A 22,098-nucleotide genomic window follows, 5' to 3' on the forward strand; every position below is an offset into this window, starting at 1 on the left:
TTGAATGCTTCCTTCAATTCCTTTGCATCTTGGCCTTCCTTTTCCATGAGTTATCTGCTGAAGCACTAAAGGACCAAGACAAGTGAAAATAGCAAGAAATTCAAAGGGCTTTTAATCACCTTAGTCCTCACAAAACAATGGAAAAACTAATGCAAGTCCTAAACTCTATAAAAATTCAAAAAAGACCCTTATAAAACTATGTAATTACTTAAATGAAGCAAAAACACGAATAAAAGTAAAAATGCATGAGAATGCATGAAACACTACATGAGACAAAGAAAAAAGACTCAAAACCTACAAAGAAATGACCCTAAAAACACTACTAAACCCGGGTCATCAAACACCTAAATAGAAAAGATAGTAGATGACCTCTTCTTTTGTATTTATCCAACGCCCCTTATTCAGAGTTGTTATTTAACTTTTTTGAGAATGTTTCCCCTGCATATAAAATGTTAGAGCACAAGTCACAATTTAAACAGCTTTGTCCATTTTCTTTCAGGCCCACGAAAACATCACAGCAATTCCAATGATTATCATGTATTTTCCTTCAAGTTTCTAGTGCATGGAATGGTTAAATTTGATGGACATCTAAGGAATTTGTGCTGTTACCTATAGTCATCCATCAGCCATAAGCAGAATATATGATTATCTAAGCCATTTTCTTCTATGTTCTGCAGGTCATTTGGCAAGACAATATTGATCCCGACAACATGACCTATGAGATTAGATTGAAAGTTCTTAGACTCCTCTTTCAGGCATTATATAGTACTTCCTTAAAGTAAGGCGACTAGATATTTGATTTTTTTAGTATATACAATAGAGAAAAAAACACAACGAGTCTGTTTGACGAGAGAACCATTCTTTGTTTGTTTTAGATCTTTCAAAAAAAATGAACTACAATATATCTGCATATGATTCCTATATCTTGATAGGGCTTAATTATGCTTCTCAGCATTCCTCTTGTAAAAAGAAACCATAAAAAAGGTTGTCTAAACAACTCAATTGACCAATATGATTTTTTATAAATAAAATATAGAAATTATAAACCACTTATCTTCAATGTGATTATAGGATGAGTTATATAATTAACTAAACAGTTTTCCTTCCGCCCTTGTGAATGGATATTAATCGAGAAAGTAATCTTAAGATAGGTAACTTGAAGATACCAAGTACAATAATTCTTTTAAAATGGATATTGATCTCTTAACATAATTCAAACTCTCCCTTAAAAGTTTTATACAGTCACTATGGAGAATCACCTAGCATTCAAATCAAATTCACCAATACTGAAGGTTGAAAGCAGAGCCACATATTAGCATGCTAAAATGTTTCTCAATGTTTAGCCCCAAACAAATGTTTTATGATACAATATATTTCAGAAATAACTGAACGAAAGGAAAAGAAAAACAGAATGCAATAAAAGGACCATAGTCAAACTAACAAAATAGATTTCCTAGATACATAATGATATAGACATGGTAATTTCAAGTGTTTCTTCCATAGCAGAATGGGGCAATGTTGATATGGAAAATCTGCTTGAGTCCCATAAGGCCATAAAAAGGGAGTAAGCCTCTTCTGACAGTACGTTTGGAAACGCATAGTTGAACCAAAATTATGGTGCACAAAAACTATTTCCCTTAGCTTCTATAAGTGTGAATCGATTTTGTGTATTGTGTACACAAAAATTATACACAAAATCAAAAGTACATTTAGTTTACAACATCATTACATCAGACATTGGCCCATCAGTGATCAACCTCTAAGATAATCTAACCAAAACATTTCCTCAATCCATGCCCTCGTCTTCCTCAACGCGGTAACATCGTTATGCACCATCTCCACAAGCTTATTGATAGCATTGTGCTTGAAAACCTCACTGGGGTCCTCAGTATGAGAAGAAACCCTAGCAAGAGAACCCACTAAACCATAAGGGGAAGGAGGGTATGGCCTCTGAGGAGGAGGGTGGTGGGGGTGGTGATCCCTGATGAAGAATTCGACAAATTCGATGCAGAAGTTGCCTCATGAAGTGAATGTAGGGGGTGTCTTGATAACCATAAATTTCACACCGATAGAAGATACCGCGGTCAAAGGTTGATCGTAGTGCCACAGATTGCTCTCCTTAGGCCCGAGAGTGTTCCTAAATGAAATATTTTGTGTCATAAACCCTATTCCGATCCTTCAACACCTACATAAATGAAATAAAAGAATGATGAAAAAATGTATTATGTTATTTTTAAAAAATGAAAAAAAAAACTTTCAAAAGATTAAAATTTCATGAACTATTTACCAAAAGTTGTTGTGTCGTAAGGATTCAAATGTTGATGTTGGCAACTCAAGTTTTTGGAGATGATAGTGAGATGCATCCCCTCTCTAATCATCTTAATATTCCACTTATTAGAACCCATATAGACAATGTCATTGTAAAGTCCACAATCGATGTATATCACATGGTGTGTCATGCTAGGGTTGGGTGTTGCACGCACCGCATCCATGATAGCTGTATATCTTCACTTTTACCGTGAACAACTTAGCATCTTTTTGGATCAAATTTGTCTGGAGAAAGCTCAAGTCCCTTGGTTCCATCCAGGATGGACATCGAGTCAAGCCGCTCGGGTGGAGTAAGCACCAAACATTACAGAGCACACTACCACTAAGAAGATGATGATGGTGGTGGTTGGCATTTGCGGGGAGAAGCTTAGTACTAACGTTGATGCTAGGATGGAACAAGGTGGATTTACTAAATGGTTGCCGGAGGAGAGGAGCACAAGTAGTGGCGGATTTACCGCCCGACCAGCTTGGGCACATGCCCAGGCTCCATGGCCAAAAAAATAATTTTTATTTGGGCCATAGGGCCCTTTGGGCAAAACTCCTCTCTCTCGTGCACTGTTGAGGCTTCTTCATCAACCATGGTACGTTTTTTCCTCTTCTCCAATTCAAACCCTAACATAACTGCTCAATTGCTTATCAATGTAACTGCAATAATGCTTTCGAAGCTTTCTGCGCTTGTTTCCTCTGTTTTCCTATTCAGTTTCCGTAGCATCGATCACCCGCTTCTTCCTTTTGGACACCGTGGGTGAGTGAACTGTGAAGAGGGTTGTGTGTGGGTGAGAAGTGAATCATACAGGTGGTTGTGGTCTGTGGAGATCATGAACTTGAGAGAGAGTGAGAGAGACAGAGAGTGAGTGAGGGCATGACCGCATGAGGCAGAGAGCTTGTGAGGGCGTTTTGAGGGCTTGTTGTTGGAGAGTGGGTGAGAAACATGAATTTGAGTGAGTGAGACACATGAATTTGACTTTGAGTGAGGCTGTGAGGCAGAGAGCTTGTGATAGCGTGGCAAATTGGAGAATTTGAGATGAATTTGTGAGTTTTTAGAGAGTGAGAGACAGAGAATGTGGTGTGAGGTTAGGTGGGTGAGGCAGAAGTGAGTGAGGTGAGGGTGTGGCGTGAGGTTATGTGGGTGAGGTGAGGGCGTGGTGTGAGGCTGAAGTAAGTGGATAGCAATTTGAAGTTAATGTGGTTATTTGCAGGTTTGATTGCATTATATAGCAATTATAAAAAAAAAAATGGAATGTGGAATGTGGGTGAGGTAGAAGTGAGTGGATAGTAATTATAGCATTATAGTAGTAACAATTATATTGGAAATTGGAATGTGAATAATAGCAAATTTGTGGCTTTGGAAAATTGGAAATTTGAATGTGGAGAGGCAATTTTTTTTATAAGTAGTATTGTGGGTGGGTGGGTGGATGGAGGTGGTATTCTTCCCCATTAAAAGCATGTGTGCATTATTGATCTCATTGTATTTGTTTATTAGTGTTGACTTTTAGTGCTTTTTTAATTTGATTCTAATTTCTAATTGTGCTTTTCTTTGTTGCTTCTTTAGATCATTAAATTTTAGAGATGAAGAAATTTTTTGTTGATAAAGCAAGTATTAAGAATGTGAATGTTGTGCAAACGGAAGCTGAAGTAGAATCACCGCCTAATGTGACCAATGAGTTTAATCCAAATGATATTGTGCGTGATCCAGGTCGTAGGAAACAAATTAATGAGTATGCTTCGAATATTCAAGACGAAGTGAAAATGACATATATATTGAAGGGTCCAATGCAACCAATTTTGCCAAAATTTGCCCAGGCTTCAAAAAATATCTGGATCCGCCTCTAAGCACAAGTGTGGAACTCCATTAAAATTGTTTTAAAATAGGGCTTTTATGGTCTTCAAATATATGTTGATGAGGAGTTGACAAATGGAAAAAAGGTTAATATCAGTTGAAATGTTGCAGAACTTAAAGGAGAAAGCTTATGATACGCTTGAGTTGTTTTCTCCTTAAGTTGTGATGACATTCTTTTGTGTTGGAGAGCCGTTCTTAACCAATATTTGACACGATTGAAAATCCGCAAAAAACATCTCCAAAGATTAAATCCACAGGGCTTCTAATTTATAACGATTCTAACCAATCTAGGAATTTTACCATATTTGAGGTGATTATGGTGGAACAATAATAAACCTCAATAAGATACTTTTCACTAATGGATAAGGGAATTAATGAAACAATTCACACTAATTAATTGACTCTAGCGTAGTTACCTCTGAAACACGAATGGTGCACGTGATACGCACGTGCGGTGCATAAAGAAATGTTTCTTAATTTAATTATATTAGAATATTTTATACAGTTGAAGCTGCTTTTGTTACGAGATCATGACCAATTGTATGCGTCACTTGCGGGAGTTACAAATAGAAAAAATTGAAAATTCATATGATTTATAGTAAAGAAAATATGTGTTCAACAACAATCAATGTGGTTTATAAGAATAGTTTAACCCATATTGATTAACACTTGTTAATTTATTCACTTATATTTGAGTTTAACTTACCATTTTATTCATTTATTCATAATCTTATTCTATCTGTGCATGACGTGAGATTAATACTAGTATAAAGTATAAGATAAGATAAAATATTATTGATTATGGATTATGAATTAGGATTGTTTCCTTATAAAAAATACCTATTGCAATTTACAGTTTTACACCTCAACAGAGAGTAGAGCGTGTGCTTTACCCAAATTTATGGGTTGGTTCATTTGGGTTGATCCGGTTGACCCATGAACCCGACCCGACCAAAAACTGCCATAAGGCATACTTCTCTGCTACGTCTCGGAGTTTTAGGGTTTAAGCACATACGCTTCTTCATTTTCGTGTTTTCAGAAAACAGAGCCGTTGACAGAAACCAAAACCCCTTGGATTCCTTCAAATTAAACTCAAACCTCTATAACTGTTTTTCTTTCTGATTCTTTGGATTTCAATTGAAAATGGACAAGAAAGTTATTGCAGACTTGGATAATCTTCCTGAAGAAGATAAACAAAGAATGTCCACCATGGTAGACCAGCTCCAAACCCGAGACAGGTTGGTAGTGTTTTGTGAAACTCTCTGCTTCTTTTCCATGGAAAATCATAGTTTCTATGCTTTGATTGCTCTTGTTGTTTACTTGTTAGGTGTATTGTGATGTTCATGTGTTTGATTGAGGTATCGCAAATTGTAAATGTAATTGGATGCTAGATTGGGGATCTGAGTATATGTATGCATGTATATATTGTCTGCTTGAAATGAATCAGGTTTTGCCTATTGATGGGAAATTACTGAATCTGGGTGCAAATGTTTCTGAATTCTGATATCTGTAATATATGAAGAATGATTTAGATAGTGTTGAGACTTGATACTGAATCTGTGTCGATAGTGGTATTTTCAATTTGGTTTGGTTTTCAGCTTTTTTTTTTATTGCTTATTGAGCAGATAAAATGATACTTGGATGATGTTTTTACCCGATTAGTACCTAAGTTTTGCTGAGGAGAAGAAAATAAATGCATTTCTATGTGGTGTGTTTCTGGCAAGTGATCATTGGCGAATTGGACTCCATGCATTCTGCCCCCCTCTCTGTATTATTGTTGTTCAATGTTCATGCTTGTCAAATGGGTCTATTCTCTATGGAATTTCAGAACTTATGCTATGCAATATTGGGAGGAGTAGGGCTTGTAACATTGAAGACTTGCATGAATGTTTCTGTTCCTTAAGATTTGACTAAAAACCTGGTCTGAACACAGTAATTAATGATTTTGGTGTGATTTACTGATTGGATTAGAATTGTGTTTTAAGAACTTAGAACTGGCATACCTTACTTATGCAGGTTGATGATGAATGAACATAATATATCAATAATTCAATACATGTAATTTGCTGGAGTGCAACTATTTGTCTGTGTAGAATTGAAGTTTGCGAAGATGTGATTGTAGAAGTTTTATTCAGCTTTGTAGCATATGGTGGATTTTGTTGATTTATTTCCTGCTCCAACATTGCAGTCTAAGGATGTATAATTCAATAGTGGAGAGATGCTTCAAGAATTGTGTCAATACGTTCTATCGAAAATCCCTGACCAAGCACGAGGAAACATGTGTTCTTAGATGTGCTGAAAAATTCGTGAGGCTTTCAACTCAAGTTGGTTTGAGATTCTCAGATCTCAACCTAGGAGCATCTACAAAAGATAATGGCTTATAGCTGATACAGGTGTTTGTAAAACATCCTTTGGAGTGTTAAAAAAAAGCCTCCAGAATTTTTTTGTATCTCTCAAATCATTTTTATAGTATTCTGTTCCTCTTCATTGCTATTAACCAGGAATTGTTTGTGACAAGTGAAATTCCTTTAGACATAATAAGATGAAATGGAATTTATGGTTAAGAGGGAGAATGGTGAACTCTGTTTTTACAAGACTATTGACCCTTGGGGAGTAGTATTTTAAGACCCCTGTAATATCTGTCTGAACACTGGAGCTGCAACTGGGAAATTTAACTTCTTTTTCTTCATATATGCTCTTCATTGTAGAAACAGAAATCAAACACAAGGGATTACCTAATTGAGTTAAATCTCAGCATAGCAATTGCGTGACATTTACTAGTGAAAATTATACAAAAGAAACTGGCTTTTAGAGGCTAGAACTTTGTCAGCTGGGAGGTACTATTCTTAATATCATATGTGGAATCCAATGTTTCAAATTGCAATCTTAGACTATTACAGTAATTACTTATGCAATATCAAAATTTTAGTGATTTCTGCCATTGCATCAGTTATATTTGTTCACAATTTTCACTTCAAGTATTGAGTATACAACTGCGGCTGCAATTACAATTTAAAACCGGTGATGGAATCTTCTGATTCTGGAAAAACATGTAGAGCTTGATAAAGCGCATTTTTGTGATTGAATCATGTGTTAGATTATTATTTATATATTTTTTTGGTTACTAATGCTGATAAGATGAGTGATTTAATTTATAGTTTGGTACATAAAAGTAGTAACATATGCTACTTTAGTCCCTAAACTTGCTAGGCTATAAAAATTAGTCACTGAAAGTAACAACTTCATACGATGCTAGTCCTGCTCGTAATGGAGAATGTTTTTTTTTTTTGACATAAACCAAATTTCATTAAATCAATGAGAAAGAACATCAGTGGAAAGGATTCCTTCGATACCCGGAGGAGCCTCCCCTATCCAAACAAAACATTGACCCGAGAAAGCATAATTAGCCATAAAGTCAGCGGCTTTATTACAACCACGACGGACATGACACAACCTAAAAGAAGTAAAACTGGAAGATAAAGCTACGCAATCCGCTATAACGGAAGCTAAGTACGATAAATCTGAGGAAAAAGAAGACCATGCATTAACAACAGGTAAATTATCTGTCTCAAAGATGACGTCCTTGAAGCCCATGTCCAACGCAATGCGCAACGCCCACCTCACTGCAAGAGCTTCAGCCACATTAACACTCAAAGTGTGAAACTCCCTAGCTGCAGCTGATACAAGAACAGTTCCATGGCAGTCCCTCGCGAGCATGCCCAGCCCACCCGTTCCAAAGGAATTGACTGCGGCATCTGTATTAACTTTTATTGAACCCGTAGGTGGAGCGCACCAGCCAGTCATTGCAGGCACCCCGCGATCCGCTGCAACACGACAACCGCTCTCCATCATAGGCACAACACACACCGACGCCGCCAACCTCCAAGTTTGTTCTGGCGATAACCGTACGTGCTCAAAAATCCACTTGTTGCGACGCATCCATAACGCCCACAAAATCGTGATCACTTGCTCAGTGAGAGCATCATCCTTAAGCTTGAAAAACTGATACAACCAATGGAGGAGGTTTCCGGTACCTGTCAAGGAGCTAGGAGGCACAACGGAAAGTGGGGAGCCAAACCAAGTACACCTAGCTTCTGGGCAATCCAACAACGCATGAACAAGTGACTCATTATGCAATTCACAAAAGGGGCACTCCACCGGCACATCCATACCTCTGCGAGCCAGCACCTCCCTCACGGGTAGGATGTCTGAACACGCACGCCACACAAGGTCTTTGCACCGAGGGATAGCCCGTGAATCCCACAACAAATTCCAGAACACCGTCCTCCTCAGTAATGGAGAATGTTAATATCTAGGGGATTTGTCATTTGAGCACATTCAATGTCAATCGAGCACATTCAATGTTTGTACATATTACTATGTAGTAATTATGCTTATTATCTATTTATTATATTTTCTATTAAAACTTCTTTAAATTATTGTATTATTAAATAAATTTAAAATTATGAAAATAAGTCAAAATAATAATGAAAATAAAGAAGCAATTGTGAAAATAACTTCATAAAAATAAAAAAATAAAAGCTAAGCATCTGGATGTTATCCGGAAACAAATTTACATGATCCTCGTTTGAGCTTACCTTTTATTTCCGGATAACATCCAGAAATAAGTCAACCAATGAGGTCAGTAAACGTGATGAAGTGGTACAGCTCGATGCAGAACTAGTGCTTTGGAATTTGCAATTTGCTTAAGCATAGGTCGAAGCTATTACCCGTTGATATGGCCAAACAGCTCGTTGATGGATGGAGCGTTGTGCCGTCAGCCTTGGTCACTGTGCAATGTCAGATCACGTGCAACTGTAGATGTCGAGACTTCTTTGACTGACTTCCTTGTGGAGTTTCTTCGATCAGACGATGAGGGGTGTTTCACTGATGAGGTAGCCTGGCAGTGAGTAGCGTCGTCTCTTCACCTTTTAACGAATATCCTTCCTTTGCCTTTTTTATGTAGACGATGGTTGTAGGTAAAAGTGACTTAAAGTTTCTTCCTTAGGAAATGGATGGGCTGATGATGTGTCAGTAAACGAAGGACTTCATCTCATTCCTAAGGAGAGAGAAAAATAGGGAAACTTTTAATTTTGAAGATTATAATGATTTCCCTTGGTCACTGTGCATACTATGGTTGCATGAAGTTTTGCACTTTGACCTCTCTATACTGTTTGTTATAGATATTTTCCATGTTGACTTGATGTTTTCTTTCTCTGAACACAATATCTTCTGGTTGGCCAGCTTGAGTTGGACGATGATCCTCCTCTGCAAGTTCTCCTTTCTTCCTTTTGCAGACAATCACTCTTTCTCCATAAGACGATCTTGCTCTTCTTCTAGGAGGTCTTCTGATCTTCCGTTGACAGCTCTCCTTTCTGATGTGTGTTGTCTTGTCTTCTTTTCATCTTTGATCAAAATCTTCTCGTTGAAGAATCGTACTTTTAGATTTTGACGATTTCTCCTCTTGAGACGATCTTCAACTTTCTTCCTAAGCTCCTTTATCATCGTAGACTCATACAATGATGTGCCTTCTTGAGCTTTGTCTTTTGCTTGTGTAGATGATCCTTGCAGATAAGGCTTTTCCTTAAAGGGATCGTCTGAGTAGAAGACTAATTACTTAGACTGTCATTGTTTATCCCGAATTTCAATTCATGTGAAATCCAAGACAAACTAGTAGATTTAAAGGGTCCAGGTCGGGTTTCGGGTCGATTTTGGTGTTTTCAACCTATTTAAGGGGTTTCGACCGATTTTAGATTTGTATGCTAATTTTATAGTTTTTGGGTTCATTTTAGGTTTAGGATGATTTTAGGGTTTATATTCAATTTTAGGTTTTTTGGCCGATTTTAGGGTTCACGTATGGTTTAGGGTCGAATTTATGATTTTTTTTCGACATCAGGATTTAGGGATGATTTTATGTTTTTTTGCTAGTATTAGGGTTTAGGTCGGGCTTAGGGTCAATTTTCGAGTTTTGAGCCGATTTAGATTTTTTGGAGACTTTCACTTTTTCAAATGATTTGGGTTAAGGTCGGGTTTGGGTCAAATTTTGTGTTTTTAGCTGATTTTAGGGTTTTTTCGCCAGTTTTAGGGTTTATGTTGGGCTTCGAGTCGATTTTAGGGTTCAAGTCGGGTTTATGAGCGATTTTAGTTGCATGCATTTTTGGATAAAAATGGTAACTTAGGCTAGGATTCCATGCAACATGTCTTATGTATTGAGTGCGAGTTAAGCTTAATATAAAATAGATTTAGGAATGGCTCAAAATGGTTTTGAGCTTCAATGAACTTCAGCACCAAGTCATCTTAGGGTGAAAGGTAAACGTAAAGTGCATAATAATTAAATAATAACATTCTATTATTCGCTCTTATGATTTATTTAAAGAGCTCTATCTAGATGTCCAGTGTCCAAGTCCTAAAGTTGGGCCATGATATTTTAGCATTCTACTAATTAATAAGTTAAAAAATGTTTGATTGACGCCCAATTTCCACCAACACCCAAAGATAGATAGGGAAAACGGTGAGAGATAAGAAATATGATGAACGATGTGATATGAAAAAAAAATTGAAAAGAAAATTTGTTAAAATGACATGAAAGAAAAAGTTAGATGTGATGAATCAAAACCGCTATACACTTTCTATTTCTATAGTTTTAACTAAATTGTAACTACTTTATAGCCAAAAGATTAGCTAAAATTTGAAATAATAGTCTTTTTGTTTTTTTGGTCAAAAAATATCTATAGAAGAATAGTATAATGGTCTTCTATAGAATCACCATAGTTTGCAATGTGTGTTCTCTCATGTAATGGACCACATCATATTATGTCAACAGGGCCGATTATGACCAAGGAAGATGCAATCTCATTCGCTGGGAACATCAAGGTGATCTATAAAGGTTGCGACTAGGAATGAGTACACCATCATATCTCTACTAGCTCCCTTATGCCATGGGGAATGTTGAAGCTAAAAATAGAGTGTCCTGGATTAAGAACGTTGAAGCTAAAAATATTTAGGCCATGGGGAATGGGCGTAACTCACGTTGGAGAAGACGGAAACATTATAAGTTGACTTAGCTTATTGATTTAGAAAAGAAGGAATAAGATGGGTTAGTCTATATATGGTGTTGATGCTTTGGAGGGAGGAATGAATAGAGGTGTCCAATGAAGATACTGAGCTATAATAGATACGAGGGGCATAAGGAGCAAGGTAAAGTAGAGAGTATTGAGAAATCTTATTGTTCAAGAGAAGGTGGACCTGGCCTGTTTTCAGGAGATCAAAATGCAGGATATTGATTTCAGGCTATGCAAATAGTTATGGGGGGTGGGGAGATGATGACTTCGAGTGGGAACTCTCACTAGAATTGAGCAGGGTTAGTGGCTTAGTGTGTACATGGAGGAAATGAATAATGCAGATCCAGAACTGTGTCGGTGAACCAAGCTTCATTGGCTTGCATGGACTTCGAGGGGAGCATGAGACCCAATGTGTTATAACAAATATTTACACTCCTTGTGAATTGGTGGATAAGAAGCAATTGTGGTCTGATTTAATTGCCTGATAAAACAAAAACAATTTTCCCGTTTGGTGCTTACTAGGAAGTCTTAATGCCATCAAGTCCATTGATAAAAGAAAAAGTGCTTCTGCTTCCTCTTCTCATAACAGAAAGGAATTAGAGGGATTTATTGGCTTTATTGATATCCATGAAACTCATGGATACCTCTGGTTGGAAGAAGGTTTACTTGGATAAGGCCTAATGATCAGGCAATAAACAAGTTAGATCGTGTCCTAGTGTCAGATGATGGTTCTCTACATGGCCAGGCTGCATTCATGAGGTACTTATTAGATGATTTTTTATCACTGCCCTTAACTATTACATGTGTCTTGACAGATTTGAAGGATTTGTAGAAGAAACAGGGATATGATTTCAAGCTCAGGGTTGGAGAGAATTAGTGCCAAGGAAAAGCGAAAAGCACTGAAATAAAAGCTGAAACAATTGAACTGAGAGGTTTTTGGTGGTGATCTAAACAGCAAGATAAGAGATATAGTGACAAAGCTGAACGAGTCTGATAAAAAGGTAGAAGAATCAAGAGAAAATCCGTTCGAGGAAGGGGGCCATTTATCTAATATGATGGATGTTAAATATAAAGGCTTATTTGGATGAAGGATGAGGATGAAAACACTAATTCTTTCACATAATTGTAGGAGGGGGGCCAATCCCTTGATAGGCCGTAATTTAGAGGGAATATCGAAAAAAAATCCAATAATACTACCACCGCCACCACCACAACCCTCACCGTCACCTTTACCATAGCCATCATCACTACCACCACCACCACTCAACATCCACACCCACCACCACCACTACCTCTACCAACATCACAACCATCATCAGCACACTCCACCAAATATACGATTATATTAATTAGTTTAAATGATAAACAATGTATGAACAAACGTTCTATAGTATCAAATTTATATCACAACTTATCATATCGAGCATAATACTATCATGCTTTATACAATATAACATATCAAACATGGGGTGAGCACAAAATCCGTTTTAACCCAAAACCCGATCAACCAGTGTTTGAAAAATTGTTGACGAGAGGATTCTTTTGGGTATGAGTTTAATCGGGTGGAAGAATTAAAACGGGTATCACAGTCGGGTTTGGATGTGAAAATTAGTCCCGTCGAAACCCAATAAAGAGATAGTTAGAAGTCAAAATAGAAGCCAACTCAAGCTGCATGCAGCCTACGAGTATACCCTTTCTGCGCACTACTGCAAGCTCTGCACACTGTAAAAAGGTAATGTCTTATCATGCATTAACTCAATTTGTTTTAACCTTTTTAATTTGGGAAAATATAAGAATAAATAAATTGGTAAAGATTCTTCTGAAGATCTATTCACCAATAGAGGTAAATGTTAGAGACACTACCAAGGACATGGTCGTCACAACCCCATAGAAATTCTAAACCCAAGAGATAAGTAATCTGATCAACTCTCTTTACAATGAGGACCATTGTCTCTGAGTGATTGTAACTTGAGTTGAGTTGAAAGACTCTATTGACTCACATCACATGGGATTGAGCCTTGAGAGGGGAAGAAACTCTCATAACTCAACACCATGTCTGAATAGTGAAGCATAGTGACCCATTCATCATGTTCTGAAGACATAATAAAATAATCAACCAACCGGTGCAACGTGTCACTATTCATGATTGATAAGGTCATTGTTCATCAATAGTAACTGGCCATAATCAACTCTAATTTCATCCTAACCCTTTTGAGGCATGTCAGCTCGTTTTTAGACATCCCATCATGCCTTAATCTATGAGTTAAGCCCTTTGCATTAAATTCCATTGGTGGTGTAACTAGTTTAGGAGCTAAACTTGATTCTTGAATTTAATCACCTTTCAACCTATAAAATGGAACTCAACTCAGCAGTTGAACAAAGAGTTTCAGAGCAAATAAAGTAGAGTGGAGAGCCCCCAAACCACTCAAACATGAGCCATCACCCTCAGACTTCTTTTCTTCGATTGTTCTTGTTCTTTGAGTTTTTGTGAGGAATTCTTCTTCCATTGTGTCCATGGAGAGTAGAGGAGTCGATCTTTGGTGAAGTTTTGGGTAGGAAAGAGTGGAAATGAAGAAGATTCATCTTCTCCGACGAGTTTTCCAAAATCCGGCGAGCATCAGCGACTTGCAACTCCATTTTCTAGCCACTCCAGCACCAACCATCACCACCATTCTCTTCCTCTCAATGAGTAGACCAAGGCCCAACACCTAGAAGTGCTTCGGCGAGCCAACTAGCGCGAGCACCGCCTGCAACTGTGAGAACCCAGAATTTGTTTTTCGTCTAATTCCATTCTTAAGCTTAATAGGATGATTTGAAGAAGGATTAGAGTAGTTTTAGGCCCTGGAACCATAGAAATCAAAGGAGACAAGGTTTGAACCTTGCAACTCGAAATTCTCTTTGAGTTTGCAACTCGAAATTCTCTTCGAGTTTACAACTCAAAATTCTCTTAGAGTTGCGGTTCTATTTGATTTTTAGAGCATGTTAGGACCTTGAATGGAGTCCTGGAACCTCTTAGAACCCAATAGGAAACCCAGAAAGTGAAAGAAGGCATTGAGAGGGGAAGTTCATCATTTCACCTTCTCGGGTAGCTTGAAAAAGGGAGGATTATAGAGAGTTCTTTGGCCAGATCTCTCTGGGATCAAGAGAGTTAGTCTCAGTAGGTAGAAATTGATAGGTTTCTACACTTGGAACTAAGTTATGGACATAGAATGATAGAATCTTAGGAAGTAAGTAAGCTTGAAGGTTAGGAACCCTAGGAAGAAGAAAGTGGTTAACCTTAGAGAGAGAGAGAGAGAGAGAGCTTACTAAAATTGTCAGGGAAGGACAGAGATAACTAGTTATGGAGAAAGAGTGATAGAAAGAAACTTAATGAGAAATTCGGAAGAAAACCTTAACGGTAGCATAGGCGATAAGCATTGAGTGAGATAATGAACTTAGAAAATGAAATAATGCTTGAAATATCATAATGTGCTACTAGATAGACCTATTGTGACCTTAGTATAATCAATAATACAGAGAAAGAAGACTTGGGCATCTGTGACGAACATCCGATAAAAGTCTGAGGTAATGGACAAGACCTCGTCTTGGTACATATCGTATAAGTTAACTGTTATAATGATAAAAGCATATTGTTATTTCCTTATATGGTACTGAATGCATGTTTGAGTTATATGTTGATATGCTTTGTGCTATGATATATAATTGCCTTTGATTGTGACCCATGATATGGAATGCCTGTGCATGATTGTAATGTTGCACTATTAAAAAAGGTTAAAAGTACGCTATGGGATATAGCTGTACTTAGGATTAAAAGACGTATGGCTTGGTATCAAGATTGTCTTAAGACAATGATACTTATGCATCTGGGGTAGAAGGGAAGAGGGAAATGATCCCCTTGCTTAATTCATTATTGATACTTGTTTTGTGAAACTAAGCCTACACATAACTTGTTAGGTATTCTCCCTTAGGATAGTTAGATAAGATAATGGAATAAAAGAACAAAGTGGGTAGTGACCCTTTTTCTAAAGAAAAAGTATATAACCATTACCGGGCGGAGTGATATTTCCTGTTTGGAAAACCTGACAACCTGATCTTGTAAAAAATCTTACCTCTATAGGTTTTGAGGTATACTTACTCGGGGAGTAAGGAAACGAATGCTAGAAATAGAAATGAAGAATAAGGGGCGATGGTTGATGTATGCAAACAAAACTCTTGAAGAAATAAGGAGTAGGAAAGTGTTGTCACTACCACTGGAGGAGAGTGGAAAAACATAAACGCCAATGGTTGTCTTGTTTAGAGATGAATAGACCAAGGATTTACACGATGGTTCAACCTCTCTATCAGCTTCCGGAAGGTCCTTGATGGTCGGCCTGATATGAAGTATCAAGAATAGGATAGTCGCGTATTTCTTTCTGAAAGCTAATGAGCGATCATTTTCGGTAAATAGATGTTCCCGAGATGACTTTATGAAGTTAAGAAACATAAGGCTTTGGGCCCTAAAACACGCATTGCATATAACTTAGTATAAACAGGTAGACGAGGGACCCTCTACTTCAAAGAAGTCATGGGGGAGAAGTCTAACCGAAGGACGGAGTCATAAGGAGATATTCACCCATATTGCATAATATTCTGTGTGGTTGCTAACATGTTTGTGATGATGATATGTTGTCTTGAATTTTAACGTATGACCTGTGTGGTGTGTATAAAGTGAAAAGTTGTGTTTGACTCACCCTTGCGTCTTCTTTTACATATAGCAGATCACAGGGATCTAGATGGATCACCCTCCGGCACGCGCTGACTGGCATTTTGAACCGACCACTGGGTTCTGCTCATACTCAGGTCTCACTATTTTTTGGTACAGAGTGCCTGGAGCAGATCAGTTGGGGTATCTAGTGATGATGCCTCTGATGTTCTCGTTTTACTTGTCATAGTATGCCCGCATAGTTCAGCTTCCGTCACCACGAACATCACCACCCCAGACACCACCACCTGGTGATGGTCCCATACTTGATGGGCAGCCTATTCCGGCCGCCCCAATTCATATGATGAGTCCTTTTCACCAATCCAAATAAAGACCGCAGCTTCGAGAGTCAGTGGGTTCACCTCCCCCACGGAGGGCATGCCCATGCTTTCGGACTATGGCTCAAAAGCGGGTGAGGCAACCATACTTCTCATGGGATGCCAAGAAATACATCAAGCGTTTCGAGAATGGAGAGACCTCGGGTAAGCGTGTGCTAGTGCTAGTGCCTGTTGGTTAAGACAGTGATGATACGGAGGAGGACCCCGAGGAGGAAGGAGGAAATGAATGATGCTAATTCATCCGATGAAGTTTAGTTCTGTGTTTATGTTGCTTGTTTTTATTTCTCGTGGTGTTGATAATCCATACTTGGTGTGGAGAGGATACTTTATCCTCATTTTTAATAATTTCCTATGACTTGTGGACAATGTTGTTAATTTTGTTGTTCATGTATGATATGGTGTTGTGCTTGCTTTCATTTACTATTATTATTACCTTACATAACTTAGACATGGAGGTCATTTAACTAAGGGATAGTGGGAACTCTTGGGCAATTCTCTTACCTAATGGTCCCTATGGCTGATTGAGAGATAGAAAGTAAGAGAAAGACAAGGAAAAAAAACTAGGTCTGTGTCGCCCGCTCCTGAGGTGATAGGAGACGGTTGGAGTCGTCACTCATGGAAGGGGAACGCGACATGCATTACCTCCTTTGTTGTCGTTGTAAGCATCCTTATAGACTGCCTCAGTGCATGAACACCTTGATATTTTTTTATGTGCCTAATCGTCAACCACATCATCACCACCCACGGTAGCTTCATCCTATCCTACCAAGCATCAACTCTTCTTGTACGTCTGCCATGGTGGTTTTCCACCTCTTCAACTTCCAGCACAACATCAAACCTACATCATAACTTATGAAAGCTCTGTTTCTAGGTATGATGGATCACACATCTCTACTAGGGCCGCGACACAGTGTTCCTCATCTTTGTTATCACAATATTCCTCCTTATCCCCTTTTCTAATCTTGGTTTTCCTATCTCAACCGATTGACATGCACGTGTTTTCTACCATGGCTAAACTCGCATATACCCACCCGATTGACCCGCCATCGAAGGAACCCGTCACCCGACATAACCAACATCTCAATCGAACAGCCTCGGTCCACATTTTGTGGAGGCTGGTTTGTTACAGTTTGGAGGTTTTCAGTCTGAATACTACCGCACCCGACCGGTGCTCAACCCTATGTCTAACAGACTTTTAGTTGATAAAAAATATTATATAAAGGGTGTACTTGCGCTTTCACTTTCAAAAGCAAAAGTGTTTTTTTCACTACGCCAGAAATGGCATACTAAAGCGCATGTTTTAAAGCGTTTGTGAGGTGAAACGCTTTAAAATACCACACGGAACTACTTTAAAGCGCTTATGTAGATAAACGTTTTAAAAATTTGAATTTTATATAGCGCTTTGAAAGCAAAGGCGCTTTAAAATTATATTAAAAAATACAATAAACTCTTTAAGCGTTTATCAGGTTAAAGCGTTGTCTGTGAATATATGTACAGACAACGTTTATATGAAAAAAACGCTTTAGAATATCAGATAATTTTATTATTCTAAAAAAAATAAAAAAAACTAGTCTGCACTAACCCCAAACTTCGCACCCCACTCTTTCACTTTTCTTTTCACGCCCAAGAAACCCTGAAATCCAGTGTCTTCCACAACTTCTCTTCTGACCTTTGTGATGATCAGGTTCTGAATCCATGTCCGGCAGACTTAGCGGCGCGTCGATGCAGAGTCCCAGCGCGTCCATGTCAAGGTAACGGAAGCCGTCGATCGACGTCGTCGAGTCGCCGCCGTAGGGAAGAACGGAAGTCGGCGTGGCCAGGACATCGAAGAATGAAGCGCCGCCGTCAGATCCCGTAGGAGGCGTTGTTGGCTCCTCCTTGTCGTACTCGGCAGCGGCCTCCTCCCATGTCTAACGTCCCCAGCCAGACACGCCTCCTTTGGTTCGGGTCGTGGATTTTAGCTGCTCGCCTACACCACGGTTGTTGCCTGTCGACGTGGAACTTGTGGTCGCGTCGGGTGGCTGCAGACGTTGTTGGCTTCTTGGCCCTCTTCTGCTTCTTAGGTTTTGTTCAGAGGAAGAAGAGAATGAACAATCACCTCTGGGTAGACTCGATGAGGTTTTTTTCTAGGTTTACCATGATGATCAGTTGAAAGAGTTCTCAGAGAGGTTAGTAGTCTTCATAAAATTGATTACACAAAATACCTATTTTAAATACACAAAGCTGATCATCAATTATCCTCATTAGGAAGTTGTGCTACCTTCTGTCTGGTGTATTGTACTTCATTTTTTATAGAAGAATGCTTCCAATTCTTTTATTTACTATTCTTTTTCCTTGTTGAGGATTCTGCCATTAACAATTCTATCTTACTAATGTTTGTTTAGCTTGTCTTAGGACAGTGTCCCTCTTTCTATGTTTGTTTTTATTTCAGATTGTTCTTGTTTTGATGGGATAGATGTATCTATCCATCCATCTATCTCTAAGCTTGTGTGTTCGTGTGTACCGAGTACAGACTATCTAACTATTCACATTTAACAGGATAAACCTCGTTTAATATTTTATTCACATTTATTAATAAAAAATGGACATTATGGATCCATGATTCTGTTTATTTTGTCTTTGATTGCTGGATTTTGGGGTTCAGGTAACTTGATCAAAGGTTAGATAACTCATGGAATTGTTTTCGTAGCGCATGCTGATGCTACGTATATAAGTTGTTTGGATTCTTAACAAAAATAAAGTTGCAGGGATGGGTGAATGCTGGCTTTGGTAATTTCTGGTTTGTGAAAGGTTCCTTCCCTAGAGGTCAGAGCTGAGGTTTTGTATCAGGAAATGTGGAGCGGCTGCTACTGGTTTTTTTGTAGCCAAGATGTTTTTAGCTTTTGGAAGATCTTCCGGAGTTCCGATGCTGTGTAAGTCATCCTACCATTTATTTTAGGATGGAGGGTATTGAGATTAAGAACACAGAACCAGTGTAGTTTCATGCTAAGCATTTTTTAGTTTTCTAATCTCATTGAGGTCTATTATCATGTATCTTGAGAGACTAATCTCACAAGAGGTAGCATCTTGCAGTTCTTATGATTGATTTTTATTTTCTATCAAATACAAAAGGACAGGGATTGATCTTTACTTTTTATCGAAAAACAGGTCACTAATTTAGAATTATCTACTGGCATACCATTGCTTTACATATATCAGGGCGGGAGTTTACTAGTAGAGGAAGTCATGTGGGACCTACAGAAGTTAGTGTTTATGCATATACTCAGGTATGATCCCTTAGCCTAGTATTTACTGATGTCTGAGTGCTGAAATATGCATAGAATGCTTCTGAAATTAGTGACAGAGTAAAAGCAATGTTTTGTGAGGGCTATATAGGAAATATGAAATGACCCTCTTTGTAGGTGATTGGGTCCTATGGCTTAGTTTCGGCAGCTTTTGTTCTCTGTTTTCTGTTGGTTGATAATTGCCTGCATATATGATCTTCCTTGATTGCTTACATTTTGTAGTTTTATTATTATTCCAATTTTCTCAGTTAAAGGAACTAAATGAATTCCTAATGGAAATTAAAATTATTGGAAATCTGCCTATGAGCTTGCAGCTCACCTGTAATCGGCCTAGCCTTCGAGTTTTGGCTGTGATGATGGTGTTGGACCATTTGGATGTTGAATCCTCTACCAGCTCATCCACAACCTATGTGCTTGCACAGAAATCATAATTTAGTAGTTTTTTATTTGAGAACCGGGATTCATCTCCATAGAGTTCAAATAAGCAGTTCTAATATATGAATTGTAACTTTAGTAGAAAATAACCTAAGTCTATTTTAGAGATGAAAACTAGTGACAATATCATACCATTTAAATAGAAGGAGTTGTAAGCCATAGGAATTCAGCAGAGTTGAGATCAGGATTTATTCATGAGAAAAATGTACCACTCGGGCTTAAGAAAATAGTTACCACAACTATACATGCAAAGTTATATGGATCTGAATGTAGGGGAAACAAGTCCACCTAGAAAATAAGCTTAAGCTTTCGAAGATTAGAACCTTATGATGGATTAGTGGTCTGGACACATGATGACACAACACAAGATAGGATTATGAATGAACGCATTCGAGAGAAAGTAGGGATAACATCTATTGTGCAAAGATAGTAGAATCCTGCCTTTGGTGGTATGAGCATATTTGGTGAAGACATGTTGAATCCATTAGAGATTGTAGATTAGATGAAGGATAGTTCTATAGCTTGAAGTAGGAGGTCAATAAAAACCGTAGGTAATAGACACGATTTACGATAAGGAGACATTATATTTTCATCTATATGTTAAAGGGTTTTTGCTGTGGTTATTGTGCAAAAACAAGCTTAAACTATACAGCTTACAATATGAAGTTTTAATTAAATAATTGAATATAGACATATGAAGGACAATAATGTTTTCCATTAATCTTAGTTAAGTAATGTAGAATTCCTCTTAATTAGGACCTTGCTTGTTGATAATTAAAAAATATTTTAGCCTAATGGAAAACCTATAAATTATAATCCGCTTCCAATGGGGTGCAGGGAGACTTTTTTTCTCTTCTTTTGTTTTTTGAATTTTTGGGGTGTTTGGTTACTGTCCAAGTAACAGCTAATGATCGTTGATTTTTTAGGTTCAGAGGATGCAAGGGAGATATTCTCGTCCTTTTCCTGAATTTGTTACCTCTTCTAATTTGATACTATCAGATCATGTGTATATTTTTTTTTGGTTATATCCTCTTATGAATCCTATCTGATAAAACCCATGCTTTATGCTGCCATTTATATCTGTAGAGCTTAGTTGCTTACAGACAACAGTTGGAAGAAAAGTCGCACTGAAGTGATAGCCAAGATGTTTGCAGCTTTTGGAAGAACTTCCGGAGTTCTGATGCTGTGTAAGTCATCCTACAATTTATTTTAGGATGGAGGGTATTGAGATTAAGAACACAGAACCACATTGTAGTTACATGTAGCTACTTGTAGTTATATGCTAAGCATTTTATAGTTTTCTAATCTTTTTTAGGTATTAAGCACCCTTGTGCTTTGCTTAAATACACTTTGGTTTATAAAAAATAGGCCCTTAATCCTATTCCTTCAAGTTACTGTGTGCTTGATAGTATTATTCATCTCGAAATGATATACTTTTGCCTCTAAATGTTGTACATACTTGAATTTGGATCTGAATTGCCATTTTTGTAATTAGTGGTTGATTATTGAACTAGGTATAATAGGTTGACCTGAAAATTTGTTTTAAAAGGAAATGTCATGTAAAGCGCTTCTTTTAAGAAAGCGATGTAGAATGCATACATCTACAACGCTTTTTCTTAAGAATGCGCTGTAGAATATTTCATTTTAAAGCGCTTTTATTTAAGAAAGCGTTGTAGAATGCATAGATGCTAAAACGCTTCTTTAAAGAAAGTGATATAGAATACATGCATACTACCACGCATTTTAAGAATAAGAGTTGTAGTATATTCCATGTTCTACAGCGCTTTTAAAAATAGCGTTGGACAGTACTACAGCGGTACAAGCTACAGCGCTTATGCGCTTCATAAGCGCTGTAAAACTGAAAAAATAAGCGCTTTAAAATGCAATTTCTGGCGTAGTGTTTAGTGTCACCCAACTGGTTATACGAACATGACTCGTCCTTAACATATGATTACAATATGTGGATAGTAGTTTGAAATTTCATAGATTTTCTATTCATGATACCTTGTTGATTAAATCTGTAATCTATGATAACAAAATAAAATTTTATTTTACTAACATTATAGTGGAC

At 37.7% G+C, this 22,098-nt stretch overlaps 1 protein-coding gene and 2 long non-coding RNA genes across 3 annotated transcripts; 2 read left to right on the top strand and 1 right to left on the bottom strand.

The window, feature by feature from the left end:
* Positions 1-1,601: 1,601 nt before the first annotated feature.
* LOC130749657 (uncharacterized) lies at positions 1,602-4,275 on the bottom strand. Its single transcript, XR_009023016.1, has 2 exons — positions 2,288-4,275; positions 1,602-2,185 (listed from the first exon to the last, which is right to left on the bottom strand). It is a non-coding gene; the product is annotated as an uncharacterized LOC130749657 (long non-coding RNA).
* Positions 4,276-5,041: 766 nt separating this feature from the next.
* On the top strand, positions 5,042-6,857 carry LOC130749656 (mitochondrial import inner membrane translocase subunit Tim9-like). Its single transcript, XM_057603028.1, has 2 exons — positions 5,042-5,406; positions 6,357-6,857. The coding sequence occupies exons 1-2, from the start codon at positions 5,312-5,314 to the stop codon at positions 6,550-6,552; spliced, it is 291 nt and encodes a 96-aa protein (XP_057459011.1). The 5' UTR covers positions 5,042-5,311; the 3' UTR covers positions 6,553-6,857.
* A 10,951-nt stretch (positions 6,858-17,808) lies between these two features.
* Positions 17,809-21,462, top strand: LOC130742760 (uncharacterized). Its single transcript, XR_009021262.1, has 4 exons — positions 17,809-18,476; positions 19,056-19,220; positions 19,456-19,574; positions 21,114-21,462. It is a non-coding gene; the product is annotated as an uncharacterized LOC130742760 (long non-coding RNA).
* The last annotated feature ends 636 nt before the right edge of the window (positions 21,463-22,098 follow it).

The sequence above is a fragment of the Lotus japonicus genome, chromosome 3, assembly GCF_012489685.1.
Source record: "Lotus japonicus ecotype B-129 chromosome 3, LjGifu_v1.2".
Lineage (NCBI taxonomy): Eukaryota > Viridiplantae > Streptophyta > Magnoliopsida > Fabales > Fabaceae > Lotus > Lotus japonicus.